Source organism: Pelmatolapia mariae, linkage group LG2 (assembly GCF_036321145.2).
Source record: "Pelmatolapia mariae isolate MD_Pm_ZW linkage group LG2, Pm_UMD_F_2, whole genome shotgun sequence".
In the NCBI taxonomy this organism is placed as follows: domain Eukaryota; kingdom Metazoa; phylum Chordata; class Actinopteri; order Cichliformes; family Cichlidae; genus Pelmatolapia; species Pelmatolapia mariae.
In genome coordinates this window covers 9,342,671-9,365,863 of record NC_086228.1, presented here as the reverse complement: position 1 = coordinate 9,365,863, position 23,193 = coordinate 9,342,671, and the positions used below count along the sequence as shown (strand labels likewise).

Genomic DNA, 23,193 nt, shown 5'->3' with positions numbered 1-23,193 from the left:
CTGTCATGCTGTAAACGTGTTTATTTTAACAGTTGGTGTGAGCTCTTGCTTGGATGGTCTTCGTGTGTTTTAGTGTTTGAGCAAATGCTCACGAACACTGAATGGATGATTATTAATTTTCATGTTTGGAAAACAGTCGCGTCTCCCTCAGGAGGAGTTTGCAGCTTTTTCTCAGTGCTGCTGAATTTTGATCAGGTGCAGGGCAGACAGTGTTGAATATGTCCAATACTCTGAGGACCACATGAGTGAAAATGTAATTACATGTCTCCCAGGTTGAGTCACTATTTATCCCCAAAGAGAGTAAACAAAAGTTAATGCGCTTTTATGCTAAATGTGAGAGCATCGCTCCTGATAAACATCGCGTTAGTGACATCAGCATTTAGCCTCTAAGACTCTTGGCCCGTTTAGCCAGCCTGTTGCTGAGCAGTCTGAACTGCTGCCTTTCATCCTCCCAAAATTCTCTCCCAAGTGCTGAAACATCACCTGTAATCTGCAGACTGTTAAAGACCAGCGTTCCTTAAAAACACTGGATTTATATCCAGGATGTGAGGATGCACACTCTCTGTCAAGTAGCTCAATTGGACAGGTATGCAGTTTCTTGGCTGTGCAGCTCTTCTCAAAGCCCAGAGTCAGTCCTGATGCAAGGAGCCTCTTTGAGTTTCTTACATACCTCTGTTGTCCCCGTCCAAGTGAAGACATGCAGGATCACAAGTGTGAGCAAAGCTGAAATCCAGCCCCAATTCACTCACTTTAATTAACATAGCACCAAATCACAACAACAGTCATCTCAAGGCACTTTGTATTGTAAGGTAAAGACCCCACAATACTACACAAAACCTCCACAATCAGACCACCCCCTTTCAGCAAGCACTTGGTGACTGTGGGAAGGAAGAACCCTACAGGGAAAGGGGCGTGTTCGAGGGTTTTTCCTTTTTTTAAAATTGGAAACTTTTATTTTAATGTTTGAAGCGCGTCAGATTGCTGAGTTTCGCTTCTTTGGCCTGAGCTCGGCCTTCTCCCTCTCTGTGTCGGTTTGGCACCAGCGCCGCAGTTTGCCTGCATCATCACACGCTGTGGGCACTCTCCAGTTTACCAGCAGCACTGACAGGATGTGATTTATAGAGGCGCGAAGCACTGATGCTGCAGAGCTGAAGTCTCTGAGGAGCGGGATTCGACTTATGCTGCGCTGATGCTGTAAAAGCCCAAGTGCATCAGAGTGCCTCGTCTCCCTCACACGGCTGCCATAAATCACACCCAGAGTCACAGGAATGTACGTGATACAGATTAAAGACGAGCAGCACAATTCAGCCCTCAGCTCCCTCCTTCAGCCCCGTGGGCTGTCATTGATCCATGAGAAGAGTCCTGCAGGTCCGGCCCCTCCGATATGAATCACTGCTGAAGCTTTTTACTGCCACAAGAAAGCAGAGAGAACATGTGGCAGCGACAGAGAGCAGTGCAGCATCACCCAGAGGACGGCCTGAACGCTCCAGAGGGCTGCAAATAAAGACAGGAGCATGCCGAAACAGACACAGCAGCTATCAATAATGCCTCCGGCAACCAGCGAGGCCAAAACATCCATGCTCCTCGGAAGTTGGAGTAGGGTGGTGTTACATGTAGAAAACATGACCTGGCTTTGGGAACGCTGAGCATGCAGAAACTCTGAGAGGACGCTGAGCGCACAGCATGACACAGTGAAGGACTTTTGACCCCATCTGTCTAAACTTAGAGACATTTTTGGCATTCATTCAAAATCTGAAACATAAGTCACAGCACGAGCGTCTAAATGAATGAAGATGAATTTAAAGCATTTTGAGATTTTTTCTAACAAACTACAAAATCGACACTAAGTGATGGAACCACTGAAACGAATCTGAAAGGAGCATTAAACGTCACAGCTGCTTCCAAGCAGGATGTCGGTGGTTAAATAATGTTAAATAATATTGTTTGTTCATTTAACAGTTTCTTCTCCCCAGAAAGAAAGAAAATAATAAGAGTCAAAGACTTACACTCAGAAACGGAGTCGGACGTATTCTTCTCTGGTTTTCGTGCATGTGTCTCACTGACCTTTGTCTTCCTCCCTCAGTTGACCGGCGGAGACCTGCTCTTCAGGTACAGATGTGGAACCGCCACCCCTGGCTCACTGCTGATTGGCTCTCATATGGTGTCGGATGGCCGCTGGCACAGCGTCCTGCTGGAGGTCAACTCCTCCTCGCTGAGGCTGACCCTGGACGGGCAGCATCCGGCGTCCGCCTCCTCAGTTGAGCCGTGCCGGATGCTGCGCTCCCATGGAGCATTGCTCTTTGGTTCTCCTCCAGAGCTCCACCAACAGCCACATAATTTCAGCGGCTGCCTTGAGGGCCTGGAGCTCAATGGGGAACCAATCAGAACAGGCGACTCGGCGGAGTGGAGGGGGTCAGGGAGCAGGAGGGTGTTTGGGGTGTACCAGTGCTGCAGCAGGGGAGGAGCCTGCGACAGCAGCCCTTGCAAGAACGGAGGTGTCTGTGAGGAGGACGCCACGGGGGGTGAGTCGCCAAAAACTAGATTTTATTGAAAGTAAAAAAATAAAACAGAGATTTCGAGATTGTGCACAGAACTTCCTGAAACAGACAAATGTCCACACTTCAGGGCCAAAGTCCCAAGTCCAGCTCAGGGCTCTTACATCATTTAGTTTCCTCTCAGCCTCCAGTTTAGCCCGCCAAAATAAAAGCAGGAAAAATGTGCCAAAACATAAGGAAATACCACACAGCATGTGTTCCTTTATTTTTATGAGTAAAACTCATAGTTTAATTAGAGTTTTTGTTATAATGACTTAATAAGATACAAAAAACTAACAAACAATGTGAGCTCAGTAACTAAAGTACTAAAGGAGAACAAGTGAAGTACCACAGGAGGAGGAGATGGACCGACGTGACCGATTCAGCAGGAACCCACACCCATTGGAGCTGAGGTCCTCCTCAGGAGGTTCAGCTCCATGTGTCCTCCTCTGCTCCTCTGAGGAGGATTCGAACGACCGAAAACAAAATCTCAGATTTAAAAAATTAAACTTAAAAAAAGTTGCTGTTTTTGCCCCTGCAGTCATTTTTATCTCATCACTAGGAGGAAAAAACAAAAATTTAGTGCCTGCAGGTGGTGGAAGTTAAGCTTTTAATGAAGAATCAGCCTCAGTACAGCTGCAGGGCAACGCTCAGTTTGCAAGATTTTATGAAACTGTTGAAACAAATATTTTTTTTCTGTCCCCATCTCACAGCGTCGTAGCAACAGTCGTCTCAAGGCACTTTGTATTGTAAGGTAAACAGAACATTACAGAGAAAACCCCAACAATCAGGTGACCCCATCTGAGAGACCGGTTGGGTAAAAATGAGTGTATCAACATGTCAATCATAGCATAGCCCCACCCTAAATCCTCCCCTGCTTCCTGTCCTTTACAAATCAGGAAAGCTTTATTTTTATCACTCGCACATTAAGACAAATACAGGTGTATGTGCAGAAGTCAGTTTAGATTGTAGATTAGTCACATGATAATGGAAGAGTCATGATCTTAGCCTGTGTCCTGGATCCCTGCTTCCTCATCCTGGTGGCTTCCATCTCTGATTCTGGCTGATGAAACATGATTTTTGCTGCCTGACTCAATTCCACGTGTTATTTTCTGCCAGTTATCCGTGGGAGAATAAATCTTGCACGATTTTTCCCTTTAAACATCAACAAGGTGCTGCACTCTCCGGCCGGACCTTGCTGACCGTTGCTTTGATTATTTCATGCCTGTAGGGGAGACTCGCTGTGGCTTTGATCAGTTGCTCTTGTCTCAGATGTCTGGGTGTGTTTTATTTGCTCTGCAGAGCCGCGCTGCAGGTGTGCAGGACTCTTCCACGGCGCCCGATGCGAGCTGACCGACAACCCATGCGCCTCCCAGCCGTGCACCCACGGCAGGGTGTGCATGCCCATGGATCAAGGTTACCTGTGCAACTGCTCGCGTGAGAACCCTGACGCAAGGTAGGCACATGTCCACACACACACATGCTTTTAACCATCACAGCCACTTTATTAGGTACAGTGGAGCCTGCCTTTGCCGTTCAAATCAATGTAAGCACAGAGTGTATCCTTATTCTTCATAACTTCTTCATCTGGGCCCAGCCCTGAGTGATGGAGATCCATTCCTGTCGCATCATCCTCTTCATAGTGTGCAGGTTTGTGATCATCTACTTGACTTTTAAGGACTGACCAAACTAAAAATGTCCTCAAAGACCAAACAAACAGGCAAAAGTGATAACTACTTAACTCAGACAAAGGGTGGAAACCAAAAAGAGAGACCAAGACTCAAGTGCATGAACTAAGATCCTGCAACAATAATCCAGAAGAGGAAAGAGAAACAACAACCTCTTTGAGCATTAAAATGTGATTGGCTGATTAGATATTTGCTTTAGAGAGCTGCTGCTGCACATGTGCCACTGTGCAAAAAGCATTGTGTTTTGGGTAATATATGCTCCAGTGATAACAAACCAATGTTGTCACACAGCAAGTCACTGAAACTAAACTGAAAACTAAACCTTTGGAATGGTCACTTCAGAGTTGGAGACCAGGTCTGCAACCACTCACAGTCAGCCGCCGTCTTCAAAGTGACTTCGGTGCATCGAGACCTTCATTTTTACCCTCGAGTTCAATCAGGTTACACCCAGTCTGCAACCCGCTGAGTCGAACCCCTGATTGCATTGCGACGGGGTGCAGACTGACTGCAACATGTTGGTAAATGTCTGCATTTATAAGTTAGATGATGATTATTTGCAAACCTTCAAATCTGCCAATCTGTCTGAGAGCAACTGCAGTCACACTGCAACTGTTTGGAGACAAGTCGCCTCCCACCGGGCCATCGGATCTACTTCTGGGCTATTTTTTTTTTTATAGAGCAGTGAAACTAATAAAAAAAAATAACTAAAATTGACATTTTGAGGGAAAACTGAAACTAAAGACATAAACACGAACCATAAAACCCAGTCGGACGCACACACAAGCTCATCTTCCCTCGCCCCCCCCCCCCTCACAGAGTTACGGCCACATTTGCATCTCCTTCCTTTCATTAAAGCTGCTTCGATCCCCGCGGCTCTGAGCCACCGTCCCTCTTCCAGGTGGGTTTGGTTTAATTCGCTGAATGAAAAATGGCTACTGCCGGATGGTAGTTGCAGGCGGCGTACTTTTGCTTTAGGAAAACATGCAGAGATATTTTATCAAGCTGTCACCAGCGTGTGTGGTGGACAGCAGCACACAAGAGGAAATTTTATTTAGAGTGTCCAAAGTCATTCAGAAACGTTCCTCTGGTCTCCAAACCAAAGTCTTCCTTCAGATAATAACAGGAAACATGTTTTTCTCTGCAAAACGCTGCCGGGATACATTCTGAGTGAAGTAAAGCGGGGGACCTGAGCACCGGGGAAATAAACTGAGCTGCAGGCACATTTATGGAAAACAGAGTGCCGGCTTTGTGTGAGCGCTGCCGCTCCAGCACTCAGCAATCAGATCTGTGCCAGCAGGGTCTCAGGGTGGTGTTTCGTGCCCGTGCCAGCTGTGAAGCTTTTAGGATCATCACTGATTTAACCTCCACCTCTGTGCTCCTCTCCGCTAACGAGCGCTTGTTCAGACAGGCTTCAGGACCAAAGAGTAACCTCTGGAGTTTGGGCAGTCTCATCAGCAGAGAAGTCCAACTGAGGAGGGACAGGAGCTGCTGTGTGTGCGTCTATCACCAGAATCTTTTATCATTTTTCATTTCATTTCCAACATAAATTCATTCTTTTCCTGCTCACTAAAGCACATCCTGCCTTTACCAGGCCTTCTAAAACCGTCAGCTTCCCGGCCTTGTCTGGAGATTTGCAGCTGCACATATCTGGAATTCCTGATCACATCTGTTTGTCTCTGCTCTGTGTCTCAGAGATAGATGTGCTTTAACTTCTTCTCAAATCTGTGAAAGCTGAGTCTGCAGAGGAGGCACGCTCGTGTGACACAGTTCATCTACATCCCCGAGAACTCTCGTTCCTGAATTATGTTTGGGCAAGCTCACATTCAGGTTCATCTCCTTGTGCACTTTTAGACCGTTTTAATCGTGACTGCTGTCCGAAATGATTTTCACTTTTGGATGTTTTGGTAGGTGAAGCTAGTTTGGATGGTTTCCTCTGAACGGGGCTCCACCTACCACATCCTAGCAAACTAAATGTAGGACATGTCGCTAAAGCTGAGTGGCTCTCTGTAAAAGTCGCAGGTTGGATTAGCACGGTATTCATCTGAGAGTTTTCTAATCTGTTTTCCTTGTGTGATCATGTGATCATTCTTCATCTTGTGACGTGAAAAAATAATAAGTGCAAAAAATCAGACACTGTTACATTGAAGCAGGAAAAGATGGTAAAAGTGTCTGTTCAGCACATTTTTATCAAAGTGTGGGACATCTCACATAAAGAGGGATCAGCCAGGTCTCTGCCTGGGGCGAAGTACTCTGCACAACCAAGTGAATGCTGACAAACAGAGTTAAAAACTGTGGACGCAGTCACATAAAATTCAGGTCCTTCTGAAACTAAAGCTGATATTTGCTCTGTGAGCTTTTGGGATGTAAGAGATCAGAACGGGACTGAAAATCAGTCCAGAGGTGCCCGAGGAGACGATACTGAATGTGAGGTGTGCAAAGTTTAAATCACAGTTTTGGTTCTTTTCACTCACAGTTTGCTGTTTTTTGGAATATTTTAGTTTTCCATCGTCTGAAAGTGCTTTAATGTTCCTCCCTTTAACCTTTTAGGTGCCAGGACACAGGCTGTTCACCCAACGTGTGTCCTCAAGGGTTCGGCTGTAAAGTCACTAATGGTGCCATCTACTGCGAGCCGCTGCCTCTGGTCAGTCATGACGACAGACACACAAGACCTTAACGTTCTTTCTTCTTCAGTGGCAGCAGATCAAACTTTAATCATTTTCCCATCCTTCAGGTCAATCCATCGTTTGGATACGTGGAGATCATACAGATTGGTGCCGGTGTGCTCGGATTAGTCTTCTTGGTCGGCGTCTTTGTTTGCATCAGGAAACGACATGTTCAGCAGAAGAAGAAAAAACCCGTCTGCGTCCAGGACTCCAACGGGTAAGAGTTTTTGTTTCTGAACTTATTCGTCAACATATTCCATCAGATCTTATTAAATCTCTAACGTCAGCTGCTTCACCTGCAGGTACTTACAGTCCAGTCTGGCCAAGAGCCTCAAAGCAAACTCCCAGGAAGTCAACCCCATTGAGATGAGCTCGCTGGTTGGTCCAACCAATGACCTCGACCACACACCGTTCAGATCGCTACGTCCACGCAGCCAGATCGGTTCGTCGGTGGGTGGGTCTCCAAAGACGCAGGGGCCGGTCGTGTGCAGCGTTGCTCCCAACCTTCCTGTCAGGCCGCCATCGAGCTCTGATAATGACTCCATCAGGAAGAACCACTGGGACCTGGACTATGAGGGTGAGTGTTGGTTTGAATTGGGGGGCTGGGAGACTTTCTGATGAAACCTCAGCGCGCTCTTGGACATCTGATTGTGAGCATTAATAATGAGAATAAAGCAGGACTATCAACAGCACTCATGCAGCACAGATTGTTGTTAGATCCGACGCTCCTGGGGTTTACCGCAGTGATTCGTCTAGCTCAATATGAATAGACAGAAGGATGACTCCACTAAAATTCAGTTTCGTCTGTGATCCAGACCCTTCAAACATTTTCAAAACCTCCTTCAGGACCTAAAGTGTACGATGCTTGCAAACTCTTCCGCCGAACAGGTGAACTGTTCTTCGTTTCACAGCTGTGAGCCGCATTCAGACAGCCAAACACTGACTTCATTTAAAAAAAAGGAGGAAGCAGGGATATGAGATGATCCTGGTATCAGATGGAAGCAAAAGGTCTTTTTGGCTACGTTCACACTGCAGGCGAAACCGCATCAAATCCGACTTTTTTGACCCTATGCGACCCATATCCGATCATGGTATGACAGCGTGAACGGCACAAATCCGATATTTTCAAATCCGATCTGGGTCACTTTCGTATGTGGTACTGAATCCGATACATATCTGATGTTTTAGAAAGTGACTGCTGTTTGAATGGTCAGGTCGCATTAAATCCGTCTTTTACGTCACCGACACAAGACAGACGCCAGTTATCAGCACCGGAGAAGCGCCCGAGAAGACATCGCGAACGCTTCCTGGCCATCCAGTGTAGATGTTAGTGAAACTGTTGGGAAGACAACGTTGGAGAAACGTGAACATGTTATTTGTACTGTATAATCTGCAGATTCTGACAGAAATCTGCAACTATCCTTTGAAGCACCGCTCCTCTCTAAAACAGCAATAAGGATCATTATTAGGCCATATGTAAATAACAAAATAACTTTATAACTTAAAGCAAAATTGGGAAACGTAAAGTCCGAAACAAGTCTTTATATTAAGGGCCGTCAGTCAAACAATACTGTTTGGTCTGGGTCTAAACAGAGCGCGTTGTGTGTGACGTCTTCTTTTGCGCATGCGGGCCGCTTTGAGGGTTCACACTAGAGCACGTTTGCTGTCACATTTTATTTGTAGTGTGAACAAGCAGACAAAAAAATCGGATTTGATCAAAAAATTGGAATTGAGCATTAAGACCTGCAGTGTGAACGTAGCCTTTGAGCAGCCACCTGTCCCGCCTGCTGATGTGATCCATGAACGTTTACCCACAATACACTTTGGGGAGTTTAACAGTGCTGCACTTTATTCAGACTCAGATCCATCGTATGATGCTGCTTAGAGAAAAAACACACTTACTGTTCAGCATGAATGTAAACTGTTCATGGCTTGATTAAATATCAAAAGTTATTGTAGATAGAAATTTGGTTGATGTTGTGTGAAACGAGCTGAAGGGAAACGCTCCTCATACGCTTTCTTTCAGGCTGTTTTTATTTTACTCTCTCTAAAATATAAAACTCTCTGAGAGTGGCGGGGGTTTGGATTTTAATGGCACTAGTTGAACAGACGTCGGGGTAAAGGCTCCCTGATGGTCACATTGTTCTCCTTCTTGTGTAGAATATCACTGTGGAACGGTTGGCAAGATGGCGTCGTAGCGTGAACACTCGTCTTGCTGAGTTCCGGTGAGGTTCCCTGATTATCCGTCTAAAATACGTGTTCACCTGGTGAAACGTTACAAATGTGCGTGGGAGTAACTCTATAATGAGTCTGGACGACTATTTTTCTAAAATGCCTAACGCCAGGTCTAAGAAAAAGACAGCTCCGACTGTGCAAGCTAGCGACATTGTGGATCCTACTGCGGCTGAGCCTGAAGAAGCTAACGCCAGCGACACAGAAGTCACCGCTGACGCCGAGGAAACTGGGAGTGACATCAACCCGAACATCCTCGCGGCTTTGAGTAAGATAACCGACAGCATTACAACTTTGTTGGATGTTAAAGTTGATACCGTACTGGCCGCGATCCGCGAACAGACATCTCGGATCCAGGCCCTGGCAACGCGGGTGGGTGATGCCGAGACACGAATCTCAGGTGTGGAAGACACGGCAGATGTACTGCAGGCAAAAGTGGCACAACTCGAAAAACAAGTAACTGACATGGCAGACCATATGGATGATTTAGAGAACCGCAGCCGCAGATGTAACCTTCGCTTGGTCGGGCTACCCGAGGGCACGGAGGGAAATGATGTTGTCGCTTTCATGGAGACATGGCTTCCCTCCTATCTCAATCTCACAACTAAAAATGGGAAGATCAAGCTAGACCGCGCTCACCGCTCTCTAGCACCGAAGCTGGGCACCAGCCAGCGCGCCAGACCCATCATCATGAAGCTTCACAACTTTGCTGATAAACAACGAGTGATGGCCGCAGCTCGGCGCCTGGCTACACAGCCGAGCCAGCCAACAGACCGGATCAAAGTTTCCTTCTTTAATGATTATTCGGCGGCGGTAGCCAAGAAACGCAAGGCTTTTGACGAGGTGAAGAGCTGCCTGAGGAAGAAGAATGTGGATTATGCGCTTCTATACCCCACCATACTGAGGCTGTCTGCCAACGGCAAGGAGAAGAGATTTCATACACCGGAGGCAGCTGCGTCTTACGCGGAATTGCTGCCCTGAACCCCCGTAACCACCGGAGTGTTCCTTTTATTCACATTGTGCCTTATGAACCAGTGTGAGTATCTGCCGAATCTAGGCATATGTGACTCTATCTCTTTTCGTTCCCGCTGCTTATTAGCAACCAGGTGAAATGTTCCACCTCATCGGGCACTGGACAGACTGTGTTGTCGTCTATGAGTAGGCGTGAGTTAAGCGCGTGCAATGCCTTTCGGCTTCTCCGACAGGCAGGAGGAGATTGGTTTTTTCCTACACGTTTAGTAGGGCTGTTGCCAAATTATTGTTCTTTGAATGTTCCATCACGCAGCTCTTTCTTGCTCTTTTTTCATTTTATTGTTTTATTTTTCATTTTACTGTTTCATTTTCAACCAGGGTGTGGTGAATCTTTTGGCTCAATATGCTTTGTATGATACATGAATAAGATTAACAATGAATAGACTGCGAATATGTACCTGGAATGTACGAGGGGTTCACAGCCCTATTAAGAGGAGAAAAATACTTACTTGTCTAAAAAAGGACGGTATAGATGTTGCTATGTTACAAGAGACACATCTTGATAACAATGAGCACTTAAAGTTACAACAAGGATCATATGGACAAGTATTTTTCTCATCCTTCACTACAAGAAGCAGGGGAGTGGCAGTGTTGATTAGGAAAAATGTACCTTTTATAGTAACTGACTGTGTTAAAGATCTGAAGGGCCGCTACGTGATAGTCAAGGGAATTTTGCAAGGTCAAAATGTTTTAATATTGAATGTTTATTTTCCACCTGCCCACCCAACTACCTTTCTTACCAAAATGTTTCTGGATTTAACCCCATTTCTTCCTAACTCTACCATTATTGTTGGTGGTGATTTTAATTTAATATTAAATCCGCTTATGGACAAATTTCCACATAGCATTGCATCCCCCTCTCCTCAGGCCAAAATGCTTCAGGCTTTATGCGACGAGTTTGGGCTTGTCGATGCTTGGAGATGTACTCACCCCTCCGATAAGCAATACACATTTTTCTCGGCTCCGTATAAGTCCCAAACTAGAATTGATTACTTTTTTCTGCCAAAAACTGACCTGTGGTCAGTCGTATCATGCGACATAACCAGTATAATCATCTCAGATCACGCTAGAGTAATTATGGATCTTAATCTTAGAGCTGCGCCTCATAGGTCCCGTCACTGGAGGCTTAATTCCATTATTCTTAAGGATGAAGAATTTACCTCTACCTTTTCTACCGAATTTAAAGCATTCTTGAATATCAATACTCCGTCAGCTAGTAATGCCTCTGTTTTATGGGAAACATGCAAAGCTTATGCGAGAGGGCTAATTATTTCGTCCTTGCAACAAAGAAGCAACAACGGATGGAGAAACAAAAATCTTTAGAGAGTGAATTGATGGATAAAGAAAAAACATACATTGCCTCACCGTCACCACCATTGTGGCAAGAAATAACTGCGCTCAGATCAGCGCTGAATTGCCTTCTTACCAGAGATGCAGAGAAGAAAATTAAATACACTAGGCAGAGGTTTTACGAGCATGGAGATAAGGCAGGTAAATGTCTGGCGTACTATGTTAAGAAGCGTGCAGAATCTAATACCATCGCAGCGGTATCTGATGAAGGAGGCCACAAGGTATATGAAAACAAACTGATAAATAACTGTGTTAAGAAGTTTTACAAAACCCTGTACTCTTCCCAACAAGTTCCAGAGGGGGAGCAGCTAATGCACAATTTCTTTACCCAATTCGACTTACCAAATCTGTCAGAAGAACAGAAGACTGCCCTTAACAGCCCCATAACTAAGACCGAAGTGATCAAGGCTATTAAAACATTACAAAATGGAAAGTCACCAGGGCCTGACGGCTTCTGTTGTGAATTTTATAAACAGTTTCAAAATATTCTTGTAGAACCTCTTCTTGATATGTTCAACCACTCCTTCATTACAGGTGAATTCCTGCAGACACTGAAGGAGGCCAATATTTCCTTAATTCTAAAGAAAGGGAAGTGTCCTGATTTGTGCGGGTCCTACAGACCTATAGCCCTCTTAAATGTGGATAGGAAACTACTTTCTAAAATCTTGGCCTCTCGCCTAGAAAACTTCTTACCTGTACTGATAAGGGAGGACCAGACAGGCTTTATAAAGGGTCGAAATTCAGCCACCAATGTTAGACGCTTACTGAACGCTATTGTAGCTTTTAAGCAAAAATCTATTAACGGCCTGGTGCTTTCTCTCGATGCAGAGAAAGCATTCGACCGAATTGAGTGGTCTTATTTATTATATACACTGGGCAAATTCGGCTTAGGGGAGAATTTTATAAAATGGGTCAAAGTTATCTACAATGGTCCACAGGCAGCAGTCCTGACTAATGGACTTAGGTCTGATTACTTCAACACTCATAGGGGAGTGATGCAGGGCTGCCCCTTGTCGCCCCTTCTATTCGCTCTGGCCATAGAGCCACTTGCCGAGGCCATAAGGGTGACACCCACAATACGTAGTTTAGAGATTGGACAGCTGTGTCATAAAATAACCTTATACGCGGATGACGTTTTAATTCTTTTGACTAACCCTGAAACATCCGTACCTAGTCTCATTGAGGTGATTGACAGATTTAGCTGTTTCTCTGGCTATAAAATCAATCTGGCTAAATCAGAGGCCATGCCTCTTGGTACTCTTTCTACAATGCCAACTACTGTTCCTTCCTTTCCTTTTAAATGGTCTCCCAATGGATTTGTGTACTTGGGAATCTTTATTACCCCATCTTTCGATCAACTGTACAAAGCCAACTTCACACCCTTATTTGGCAAACTCAAACAAGACCTAGAGCGATGGGCGTCACTCCCTGTCTCCTGGCTAGGACGCATTGCCCTGATCAAAATGAATGTGCTGCCTAGGCTATTGTATCCTATCCAAATGATCCCCGTCTTGTTCTCTAAAAGGGTACTGAAGGACATAAACGGTTGGCTCACCTCTTTCATCTGGAATAAGCGTAGACCTAGGCTCAAGATGGCAGTATTACACCTGCCAAGCTCCATGGGCGGCTTGGACTTACCTAATATTAAAATGTATCAGCTTTCTGCCCATTTAAGATTTGTGAACGACTGGGTTAAGGGTAAAACTTCAATCTGGTCGGATATTGAGACGGCTCTGTCACAATGCAAACTAAGTGATTTATTATTTTGTAATGATTTTAAAGAAATTAAAGTCCTCTGCACAAATCCTGTAACAATCAACACCCTAAAAGCATGGCGACTTGTCCGCCGTCTTGAGGGAAGATCAAAAATAACATCAACCTTTACCCCAATAATAAATAACCCTGCTTTCCCTCCGGGTTCCTCGGACCCCGGCTTTCAACGATGGTCTGATAAGAATATTAAGTCTCTTGGTGATCTTTTCTCAGGTGATAAACTCATGTCATTTGAACAACTTACCAACAGTTACAAATTGCCAAAACAAGATTTCTTTTACTTTTTGCAAATAAGACATTATATCACTCACAGTACAACCCTTATTGAGCACCCTGAAATATCTGATGTTGAGAAAATTTTGTTTAAGCAACAGCTGAAAGTGTCTCTGAGTTCATTTTACCATGTACTTAATGGTTTGACTACCACTGATGCGCAGGGGGTCAGAGGTGTGTGGGAGAAGGAGCTGTCGACAACCATAGACGAAGAAAAGTGGGATACCATTTGGTCTCTTGCAAAAAGGATTTCAATTTGTACTCGGACAAGAGCAATACAATTTAAGATCTTACACAGATTACATATATCCCCTCACCGCAGACACCTCTTCAACCGCTCTCTTTCCCCTATGTGTCTCAAGTGTAAAATTGATGTGGGGACTTTAACTTACTGCTTTTGGTTTTGTCACAAACTTCAAAGATACTGGGTTGAAATTACAGGTGAAATGGGGAGAATCTTCCACGCTGATATAGAGATGGACCCTATATCCCTGATTCTAGGTTTTCCAAGTGGCCACCTAAAAGCAGCAGCCAACAAAAGACTGTATAACATTCTAACATTTGCAGCCAGGAAAAATATCCTCTTGCAATGGGTCAGTGATAAGACTCCCACTGTCTGTGGCTGGCGCAAAATAATTTTCGAACTGATTCCTCTGGAATACCTCACCAACGTTATACACCACAGTGTGGGTCAGTTCTACAGAGTGTGGCACCCTTTTTTGGACTATATCGGACCAGACCTTTCCGCCATCTTATTAAAAGGACTGTTGCGCACGTGATCACCACCCGGGCGCTGTAAGAATAACCTACCACCTCTTGTATTATGTTGTATAATGCCATATTTAAGAGCTGTTGTGTACGTTCTGTGTTTGTACTGTTTCGTTGTTTTGTGTCTGGTGTCGCAGACACTGCCTTGTTAAAGGAAAAAAAGGAAAAACTGCAATAAAAACAATGACGAAAAAAAAAAAAAAAGAATATCACTGTGGACATCATGCAGCTTTGGTCTGAAGGTGTGTGGGATTTTGTTGATAGAGGACACAAAAAGCCAACATAAATGTACAAGAGAAGGCGTTTGGACAGGCATGCAGATAACACCGGCATCCTTGCTGTGATCAATCCAGGGAAGCATGGAGTCTGTTTTAAAGAAGACTTCTCCTCGGGGCAATATTTAAAGCTCTGACTCTTTAATAAGACAGCATTGGACTTTCAAATAATCTGAATGGAAAATCGTTTGGAGAGATGCCATCTAAGTCACCGCAGCATTTTCAGTCCTGACATATAGAAGGTCAGAAGAGACGCTGTAGTCACTCGGTGTCGCCGTAAACACGCAGTTAATTGTGATGTGCAGTGCTGCATCATGGGAAACGCGCACTGTCTGTCAGTACACGGCACTGATTAAACTCTGGGAGATGAAATATTCACTGAGGCGACAGGAAGTGATAACACCTGGAAGCGATTTTTCTGTTTCCCTGCTGTGATCACGTCACATCTGCCTCCTCATTGTCTCCACGCCGCGCTCTCGTTAGTACTCTTCCTTCAGTTTGCACCTCTCAGGCTCCCTAAATCTCCACAGCTGTCCTGGGGGTTTCTCCGAGCAAACGTCATACGTGCACATTAAACACGGAGCTGTGTTTCCACCAAGCTGCTGAAAAACGAAGTAACAAAGAGCATCCACAGTAGACCGCCATGTTAAATGCTACCTACTGCTAGCAAATACTGAACAGCGTTTCATCGGCGACCTGGAGCAGCAACATTTATGAGTTCAAGCAAAATGAAGGACGTTCTCTCCTCGTCCAATCAGCTGCTGTCACTGACGACACTGATGAGCTGGAGTTATGGTTCAACTTTAGCAACACAGCATGAGCCCAAAAGTGGTGTTTCCCCCGGAAATAAATTCTATTAACAATTATAAAAAAGAACTTAACCTTAAATTCCTCAACAACAGTTAAATGTAACTCCTGCACGTTGTCCTGCTTACTAGTTTATATGGAATAAAAATAATCATATAAAATAGCTGCTGTGCGGTCCGAGCAGCTCCAGTTTCAAGATTTTATTTGGATGTTATTGATTAGCAGGTATCTGTTTCTGAGTGATGTTTGACGACCAGTCTAAGTGGAAATCACATGAAGATGTGATGTGCCAACTTAACCCCACCATCAGTGTCACACCGACTGATATTCGATGATGTTTAATCTGCGCCTGGTCTCAGTTCAGAGAGTCCGCGTTGGTTCTGTCCCGTTTGCACACCTGAGCTCAAGTGTGGAGCTGTCGTTGTCCTCTTCTGAGCTTTTTCATGAAGCAGTTTGAGTAATTCAGCCTGTGAACAGCTCAAACAGGTGGCCTTTATTCTACTATGAAAAGGATTTTCCTAAGAGCAGTGCATCTCTTTATTTTCTTGCATTGTCGCCGTGAGGATGGCTGATAAGATAACGCTCCTGTGTGAGGCCAACGTCTGTCTCCATGTTTGTCTCCCTCTCCTGCTGTCGTGCTCATCTGTCTGTAAGCGATCCATACCACCGAGCTGTGAGTCCTGCGTCTGTGGTCGTGTTGCTCAGACAGATGAAGAGAGGCAGATCGGGTGTTTGTCATGCCATCGCTCCCCAGGCAGCACCCGGCTAGCAGGTCGTTCGTCTGTTCGACCTTACGAGCACAGAAAAGGACACGTTTCTGTGTGAGCCGCTTCATTCGTTGTAAGACTGTTATTGTTAATGATCACGCCACCCGAGGCTGCCGAGTGACCTCCATATCAAACTCTTCATGGGATGATAACGTGATTTCTGAACCGAGCCAGGCCTGGCTTTAGAACAAAAGGACTGGCTGTGCATCCGTGAGGGTGGTCTCTGCCTCCCCTTGGAAAAACTTGGAAACTGTTCTAATGATCATCAAACCATGACTTTATGGGCATATACTGAGGTGTCAGAGCTCGTCATTAAGGGTGCCGGAGAGGTCATCGAACGTTGTCTTTAAGGGGTAAGAGTCCAGTCTGGTCCTAAAGATGTGGCAGCATGTGTTCGCAAGGACTGCTTCAGGTTTAAGCAGCACTAATGTTTGAGTTGATACTTCATTTTAATTCTCCATCAAGATTTTATGCTTGAATGAGGATTAAAGCCGCCACTGCTGGTGTGAACACAGCGCCGTAATCTTCCAAACATCATGAGCTCGCTGCTGATATTTGATGTTTTCATTTGTTTTCTGTGTTTCTGGATGAATTATTGGATAAAATCTATCAGTGAAAGTTTGCAGCAACACTGATCTGTAGTTAAAACATGCACACAGTCGTAGATGGCAGCCCATTCAGCCCTGAGATGGGATTACCGCCTTGCCCTCGGTCAGCCCTTCTTAAACATTTGTGTGATTTGGAAACCTCACAGAAAGCCTCCAAAGAGGAATTTCATTACTTTTAATGGTCTTTTCAAGGCTGTTTGAATATCAGACTTTACAAAAACAGCTACAGGGAAACTGTTTGTAACCAGTTCTCGAATCTTTCCAGCTCAGCAGCAGCCAACCCTAAACCAACATGATCTGCCCACTTCAGGCACAAATACCCATGGTGGTGAATTCTAACACCAATTACGATTTTTGCTTTTACACGTCATTTCACTGATTATAAATAAGGCCCAGAGGCTCTGGACTTTCATCACACATGTGTAAAGAAAAATGATGCAACTCCCCAACAGGACTTTAGTCTGAAAACATTTTCAGATAGAAAGCTTCCTCTAATTCTACCTTAGTAGGAAACAGAAAGACAAAGAGGGAGCTTTAAAGTGAACCCTCTGCTACCTGCCGTCTAAATACGACATCATTTATTACACAATTGTTATGAACAATATTACAGAACTTCAAGGTAATAAAAGTAGAATCAGGAGAGCATCTGCCTTGGAACGTGATGAGGCTCATACAATCAGATTACATTACAGTAATGTAAGTAATCTAATCTTGAGATAAGCATACAAATTGGCATCAATTCTTTATTAATTTGTCAGTAAGCATCCTAAAATTCAGAAAGTCATCCATGTGAACCGTCCTGTTTACCTTTATACATACAGGTGTGACATTGTTTCAGTTTCTACAAATCCCAGGCCCTTCGGAGCAGCTCGTGCTGTTAGCCTGAGCCACACCAACAGCCTTGAACAAAGGCTGTTGGTGTGGGTGAGCCGTTAAAGATGCTGTCAGGCTTTCATCGCCGAGCTGTGTTTATTTCATCCTCTCATCTGTCACGTCTCTCCTCTCTCTCCTTCCATCTGCCCTTTTCATTTCATCTTCCTCCCCCTTTCCCCCTCATCTCCTCGGCTTCTCTCCAGCGTTTCCCTTTTGTCTCCTTTGCATTTCCCTCGCTCCTCTTTTGTCTCGTTTTGTCTCTGTGTCTCCATGTCAAGCAGCCGGGAGTCTGCTTGGTATTCTCAGAAACCAAACTAACAGCAGGAAATCCTCTGACGTTTGTCTGAGCAAAGTGCCGAACACGTCTGTTCTGTTACTTTGAGATTTGGGGATGAAGGGCAAGAATATGAAGTGGTAATCCTCGGGAAGCAACTTTGTTTTCTGCTGAGCCCTCGAGTCTGCGGGGGTCTGGTCTGGGACGTTTTGGGACCATTTCCTCATGATGATGATGATGATGATGGTTATTAGTGTGTTGGTATCACTGTTCGGAGGTTTTAGGCACAGACTGGCTTTACACGTTTCCACTTGACTGCAAAGGGATGATTTCCTACCTGTTTTCATGACTTTAACTCCTGAGTAAGGATTCTGAATTCTCTGCTCTTAGCTGAATGCAATTTGATTTAATTAGCAGATAATCGGACACGTTCTGATTTCTTCAAATGATGGGCTAAATAACACCGAATGATGAGTAAGCCAGTTTTATTCTGTCTTGCTGAATTTTTTTGAGTTATCTTAAGTTTTTAAGATCCAGTTCATATGGAGGCGAGTAAGTTTGAGCTTCTGGGAACAACTTTAAATCCATAGCTCAGATTCAAAGATCACGAAACGAGGATTTCAAAGGTGGTTCAGATCAATCTGAACTGTTTTAAGCTAATTAGAAAGCACAAAGGCAGCCCTGTTGAGTTTGTGTTCTTTGATATTTTCTCATTTTTCGTATTGTATGACAGTATGGGCCCAAGCATTTGCTGAAGGCTTCATCCAGCGAGGCTCAGAAACCCAGGATCAAGAGCCCGTTTGATGGCAGCACTGTCACATCTGACAGTGTGGGCTACTTTAGCTGTCATCAATCAGCTTTCAAATCAATAAACGTGATGTCACCGTGGCTATGCTGATGTCACGGCAGCTGTGATGTTGTCACAGCGGCTGTAAAATGTCAGTCATGTTGAGGGGTAAAGGTCAAAGGTCAGGCTAAAAGTAAATAAGAGCTGCAACTCTCTGCAATTCATTATATGATACATTTATACTATTATTATGTGTAAGCAAATTTAATTAATATGTGTGTCTATGTGAGTGAATACAATTAAATATGATGTAAGGACACAAGAAAATAATTATTGCATCATATTGATTTTTATTTTTTTATAATTTTAGTGTCCCATTTTATGGCTATTTACTTATTATTTTCTTTTTTCTAATGAGTTGAGCTCTTTCTTGTAAAATTTTAACCTTAATGAACTTTTTTATTGAAATTAATAATAACATTTTTTTATTATTTATTTTTGAATTAATGATCAAATTCAAGTTACTACTTTTAAAAACTTATCAGTGATTACTGTAAAAACGCAGAGCACAACAGATTTTTATGGATTTTACAGACTTTTAGTTTTTACAGTAATTATTATTATTGATTATGATAATTATTATTGATATTTAATATTAGTAATAATTATGTGATAATATTATAATTAATAATAAATATGAGGTGTGAGGGCGGTGTTTTGTAGCTGAATTATAAAATGCTCTGATGAGTGAACTCCTCTTTGTGGAAGTGACGCCGTGCGTGTGCTCATAACCAGATGTGTGTTCAGAGCGGTGACCTCTGACATGACAGATTAAACGTCACAGAGTCACCGCTAAGGTTACGTAAGCGGCACGTTTTCCTCTCCCCTCACTGACTTCCTGTTTGTTTAATAACTAAAGTCTGACGCAGCTGCTGCACGTGATTAAAAATCCTCCTGACGGCCACTTTTGCTTGGGATGAGCAACCTAATCACAAAAATAAGTATTTCAAGGTTGAGACGTAGCTCGAGATTACAGAGCAGAAAGATGGAGGAGCTAATCTTTAATGTTGCCCTTGAATTGTTTTAATCTTGGCCATAGAGAAGGAAGGAGGATTATTCTGCTAAGGAAGTCATTAGACATGTTTCTGGATCAGTCGCCTGCCTCTAAGTGAAATACGGTGACCTGGGGACGCCGAGCTGTTCTCACACACACCTGCTGAGTGTTTAATATGCAGATTGTTAAAGCTTTTGAAACCCACTTTCAACCCTGTGTTCAGTGTGAGAAGTTTCACTTTGATTTCAGTGTAGTAAAGTTCTGACTTCATCCCGGTGGGTGGGGATTTTCCATCCCTCGTTTCCAGCGAGTTGCTGTCGCTGATGATAGACGACATTGCAGTAAATCAAATGTAAGAGCAGGAGTGGCCTGGGTAGTATTTGTCTGGGACATTTTAGGTGAAAGTTTGAAGTAAGTGATGAATTTCTGAGCTGATTGTTTGAGTGCGAAACCATCAGTAACCAGTACTCTTCCTCTGCTTCCTGTCCTCAGTCTACCCCGCGGACCCGGACTATTACGGCCGTCCGGCGGTCCAGGATTTCCCTCAGTTTGACATCGTAGAAGACACCTACTCCACCTCCACCATGGACTCCCGCAGGAACTCTCGGTTTGGTGGCTTCCCGTTCCCGCTGGACCGCTGCGACCGCCGCGCACCCCTGCCGCCGTGCTACAGCAACCAGAACCTGGATGACTTCCTGGGTCCAGACGGTCTTCCTCTTCCGAGCTCTCAGTGCCCCAACGAGTACACCGCCATTAGCTACTACCCGACCCAGCACACCCGCAGCCTCGACAACGTCACGGGCTACAAGAGACTCAGCATGCGCCTCAGCGTCGCTATGCCCTCATACGCTGAGCAGGCCAGCCCGCCGCCGGCGCCGATCCTGAACCAGGCCCAGCCTCAAACCCGACCAGCAGGACAGAACCCACGCAGCTGCGACGGCTCCAGCATGGTGGAGAGTGACTACGGGAGCTGCGAGGAGGTGATGTTTTAAGATGGTGACGTGTGGGCGTGGTCCTCACACGGCGATCAGAAGAGATCAGATCTCTTCGTCGCTCTGTGGGAGATGATCACAGCATGTGGAACGATTCTTCACACACCTCTGATTTGTTAGACTCTTTAAAGTGTTGCAGTCTTGCTGTGCCAGATTAGACAGAGCATCTCAGGATGGCTCGCTCACCTCCGCAGAACAAGTTCAGCACAAGTTCATCTTCTGTTGTTGGGACACCACCCAGGGTGCTCGCTGTCTCGACAGGGCTGTGAAATCATGGACAGTATTACCCAGCGGGCTGTGAACTGCTCAGACTTTTGAAAGCTTCAAAGCGGGAAAGTCTGCCTCTCTGCACTCCGAACACACCTCCCACATTTCACCGTTCACACGCACTCGTCTGATCAGCCACACAGCTGGAGCTGTGCTGAACACTGTGCACATCCTGCTGGGTGTGTTCGCTCATATCCGCTCCTAAAAGCGCAGAAACAGGTTTATGGTACGTCTAAGGATTTCAAATCTCAGCGTATTAAAGCACATTTCATACAGGAGAAAGGTGTCGGTGTTTGTTGTTAGCATTCAGAGGGCTGGATCCTCGTTAGAAACATGAAAGCAATAAAAAAGTGACGTTATTGTGAAGTGGACTTTGTATTTTTAGCTGTAAGAACTCTGTAAACATCTCTTTGTGGATTTTAATGAGTGAATTTGATGACAGTATTTTCCGTGTTTGTGTATCGCTGCCCTGCATGATAAAGGGAACTGTGCAGCAGGAGAGAATCGTCCATGCAGCCATTTTAAAAGGATTGAATGAGCAGAGAAGCTCGGAGTGCAGGATGCAGCGTTTTTATAAGTGACTGTTAGATAGTGAAGAGTCGATGTTTAGTTTCGTTTTGTCAAATCAACTGTTTGACCTTTTTTTTTTTCCAAAGAACTGAGCAGAGACGACTTGTTTCTAATAACACATAGATCTGGTCATTTCATTGTCAAACTCCCTCCTGCCAAATTACGTCTGCAGCAGGTTATGATCTGAACTGCAGGAAATTACAGAGGAATATTTGGATGTGAGCAGCTTCAGTTGAAAGCTGAAATATGTTCATTGTGACTCACAGACTGGTCGTTTCAGTGTTTCTGCTTAGTTTTCTGGATCCACTCTGTGGTAGCCGTGGCACTTTGTGAAGATAAAACTCTCAGGATTCACACTGTCCTCCCGCTACCTGCTGGCGCACCGACCAATGCTTTGAGTCCCAAAACTCTTCAGTGGTCATCTTCAGCCTCTCCAGCTTTTATCAGCTCTGTGCAGTGTGTCTGTAAGCTCAGGTTTTAAAAACTCACAGTGTACCTACAGCCCACGGGGAGCTCATGGTGTCCCGGAGACCAAATATTTGAAGGCTTCAGAAAAGGCGAGCTTACTTTGTTGCGACAGCTGGAAGAAGATCCTCATGAATCATTTTATTGGAGCTGAAAGAATCTGGATCGTTTGTTTGATTTCAGGGATGGAAGGACAGAGTAGAGCAGGTTAAACAATGTCCAAGCCTGAAGTTTTTTCAATGAGCTCCTCCAGGCGGTTTGTGGATTCCAGGACAGAAGATCAGATCTGGGACACTGAGTCGATCTGGCTGCTGTTTGGTCAGTTCATGTTTCTGTAAACGACAAAGCGCCGGCTGAGTATGAGCGCTGTGTTTACCGCTGCCTCCAAAACGTGCCAAGGCTGCAAATGTAAAAATCAAAGCCTGCATAAGCGGCGTATGTGGTGAGCTCTCGGAGGCTGGGGAGATAAACAGTGCACGAGAGCAGCACTTGTACTGGAACACGGCATTTGTAGTAACGTGAAGGCGTTAGCAGACGGTGATTCGGGCAGGGCTGGTTCTTAATGTCCTGACTGTCCAATCTGTCCCATCTGGCACCACGATGTGCCAAATCAAAGCACGCACACTCCACATATGATTACATATTACTCCTGCTGAGCTTTGGCTTTTGGAAGAATTCGGGTTGAAACAGAGACATGGCTACCACAGTGTGATTGTCTCATACTTTTGTTTATGTTACGCACAAAGACAAGGGCGACCTGAGGGCCAGCCGTGTCTAAGGCTGAGGATGTTTGTGTAGATGTGTTGTGGACACGATCCTTCTCTCACTGGTGGTTCCACTGTGAGCTCTTTCCCTTTGTTTCGAGTCCTTTGTACAAAAGAGATCCCATAATCTGCTCGTGTCGTGCTGTACAGTCTGTGCCTGTGTGTTGCTGTGCTGAATATGAATCACTTGAATGTATTGACATGTGTTGTTTGTATTCATTTCATCCATAAAGTTTATTTTTGTACCAATGTGGGCATCCCCATGTTTTGCCCTGATGTTTTTCTCTGAGAGATTTTATTAAGATACTGTCTGTCCATTTGTTTTCCAATATTGTAAAGAGAATATGAATAAAGATATTATCTTCTGTAAACACCGA

At 44.6% G+C, this 23,193-nt stretch overlaps 1 protein-coding gene across 1 annotated transcript in view; it reads left to right on the top strand.

Moving 5' to 3' along the window:
- Nucleotides 1–23,151, top strand: part of fat2 (FAT atypical cadherin 2) — an 80,760-nt gene extending 57,609 nt beyond the window's left edge. Inside the window, exons 23-28 of the mRNA XM_063488809.1 lie at nt 2,084–2,522; nt 3,837–3,990; nt 6,770–6,863; nt 6,954–7,102; nt 7,188–7,462; nt 20,251–23,151. Coding sequence (XP_063344879.1) covers nt 2,084–2,522; nt 3,837–3,990; nt 6,770–6,863; nt 6,954–7,102; nt 7,188–7,462; nt 20,251–20,750 — 1,611 coding nt within the window. The 3' untranslated portion in view covers nt 20,751–23,151. The remainder of the gene's footprint in view (nt 1–2,083; nt 2,523–3,836; nt 3,991–6,769; nt 6,864–6,953; nt 7,103–7,187; nt 7,463–20,250) is intronic.
- Nucleotides 23,152–23,193: the final 42 nt, after the last annotated feature.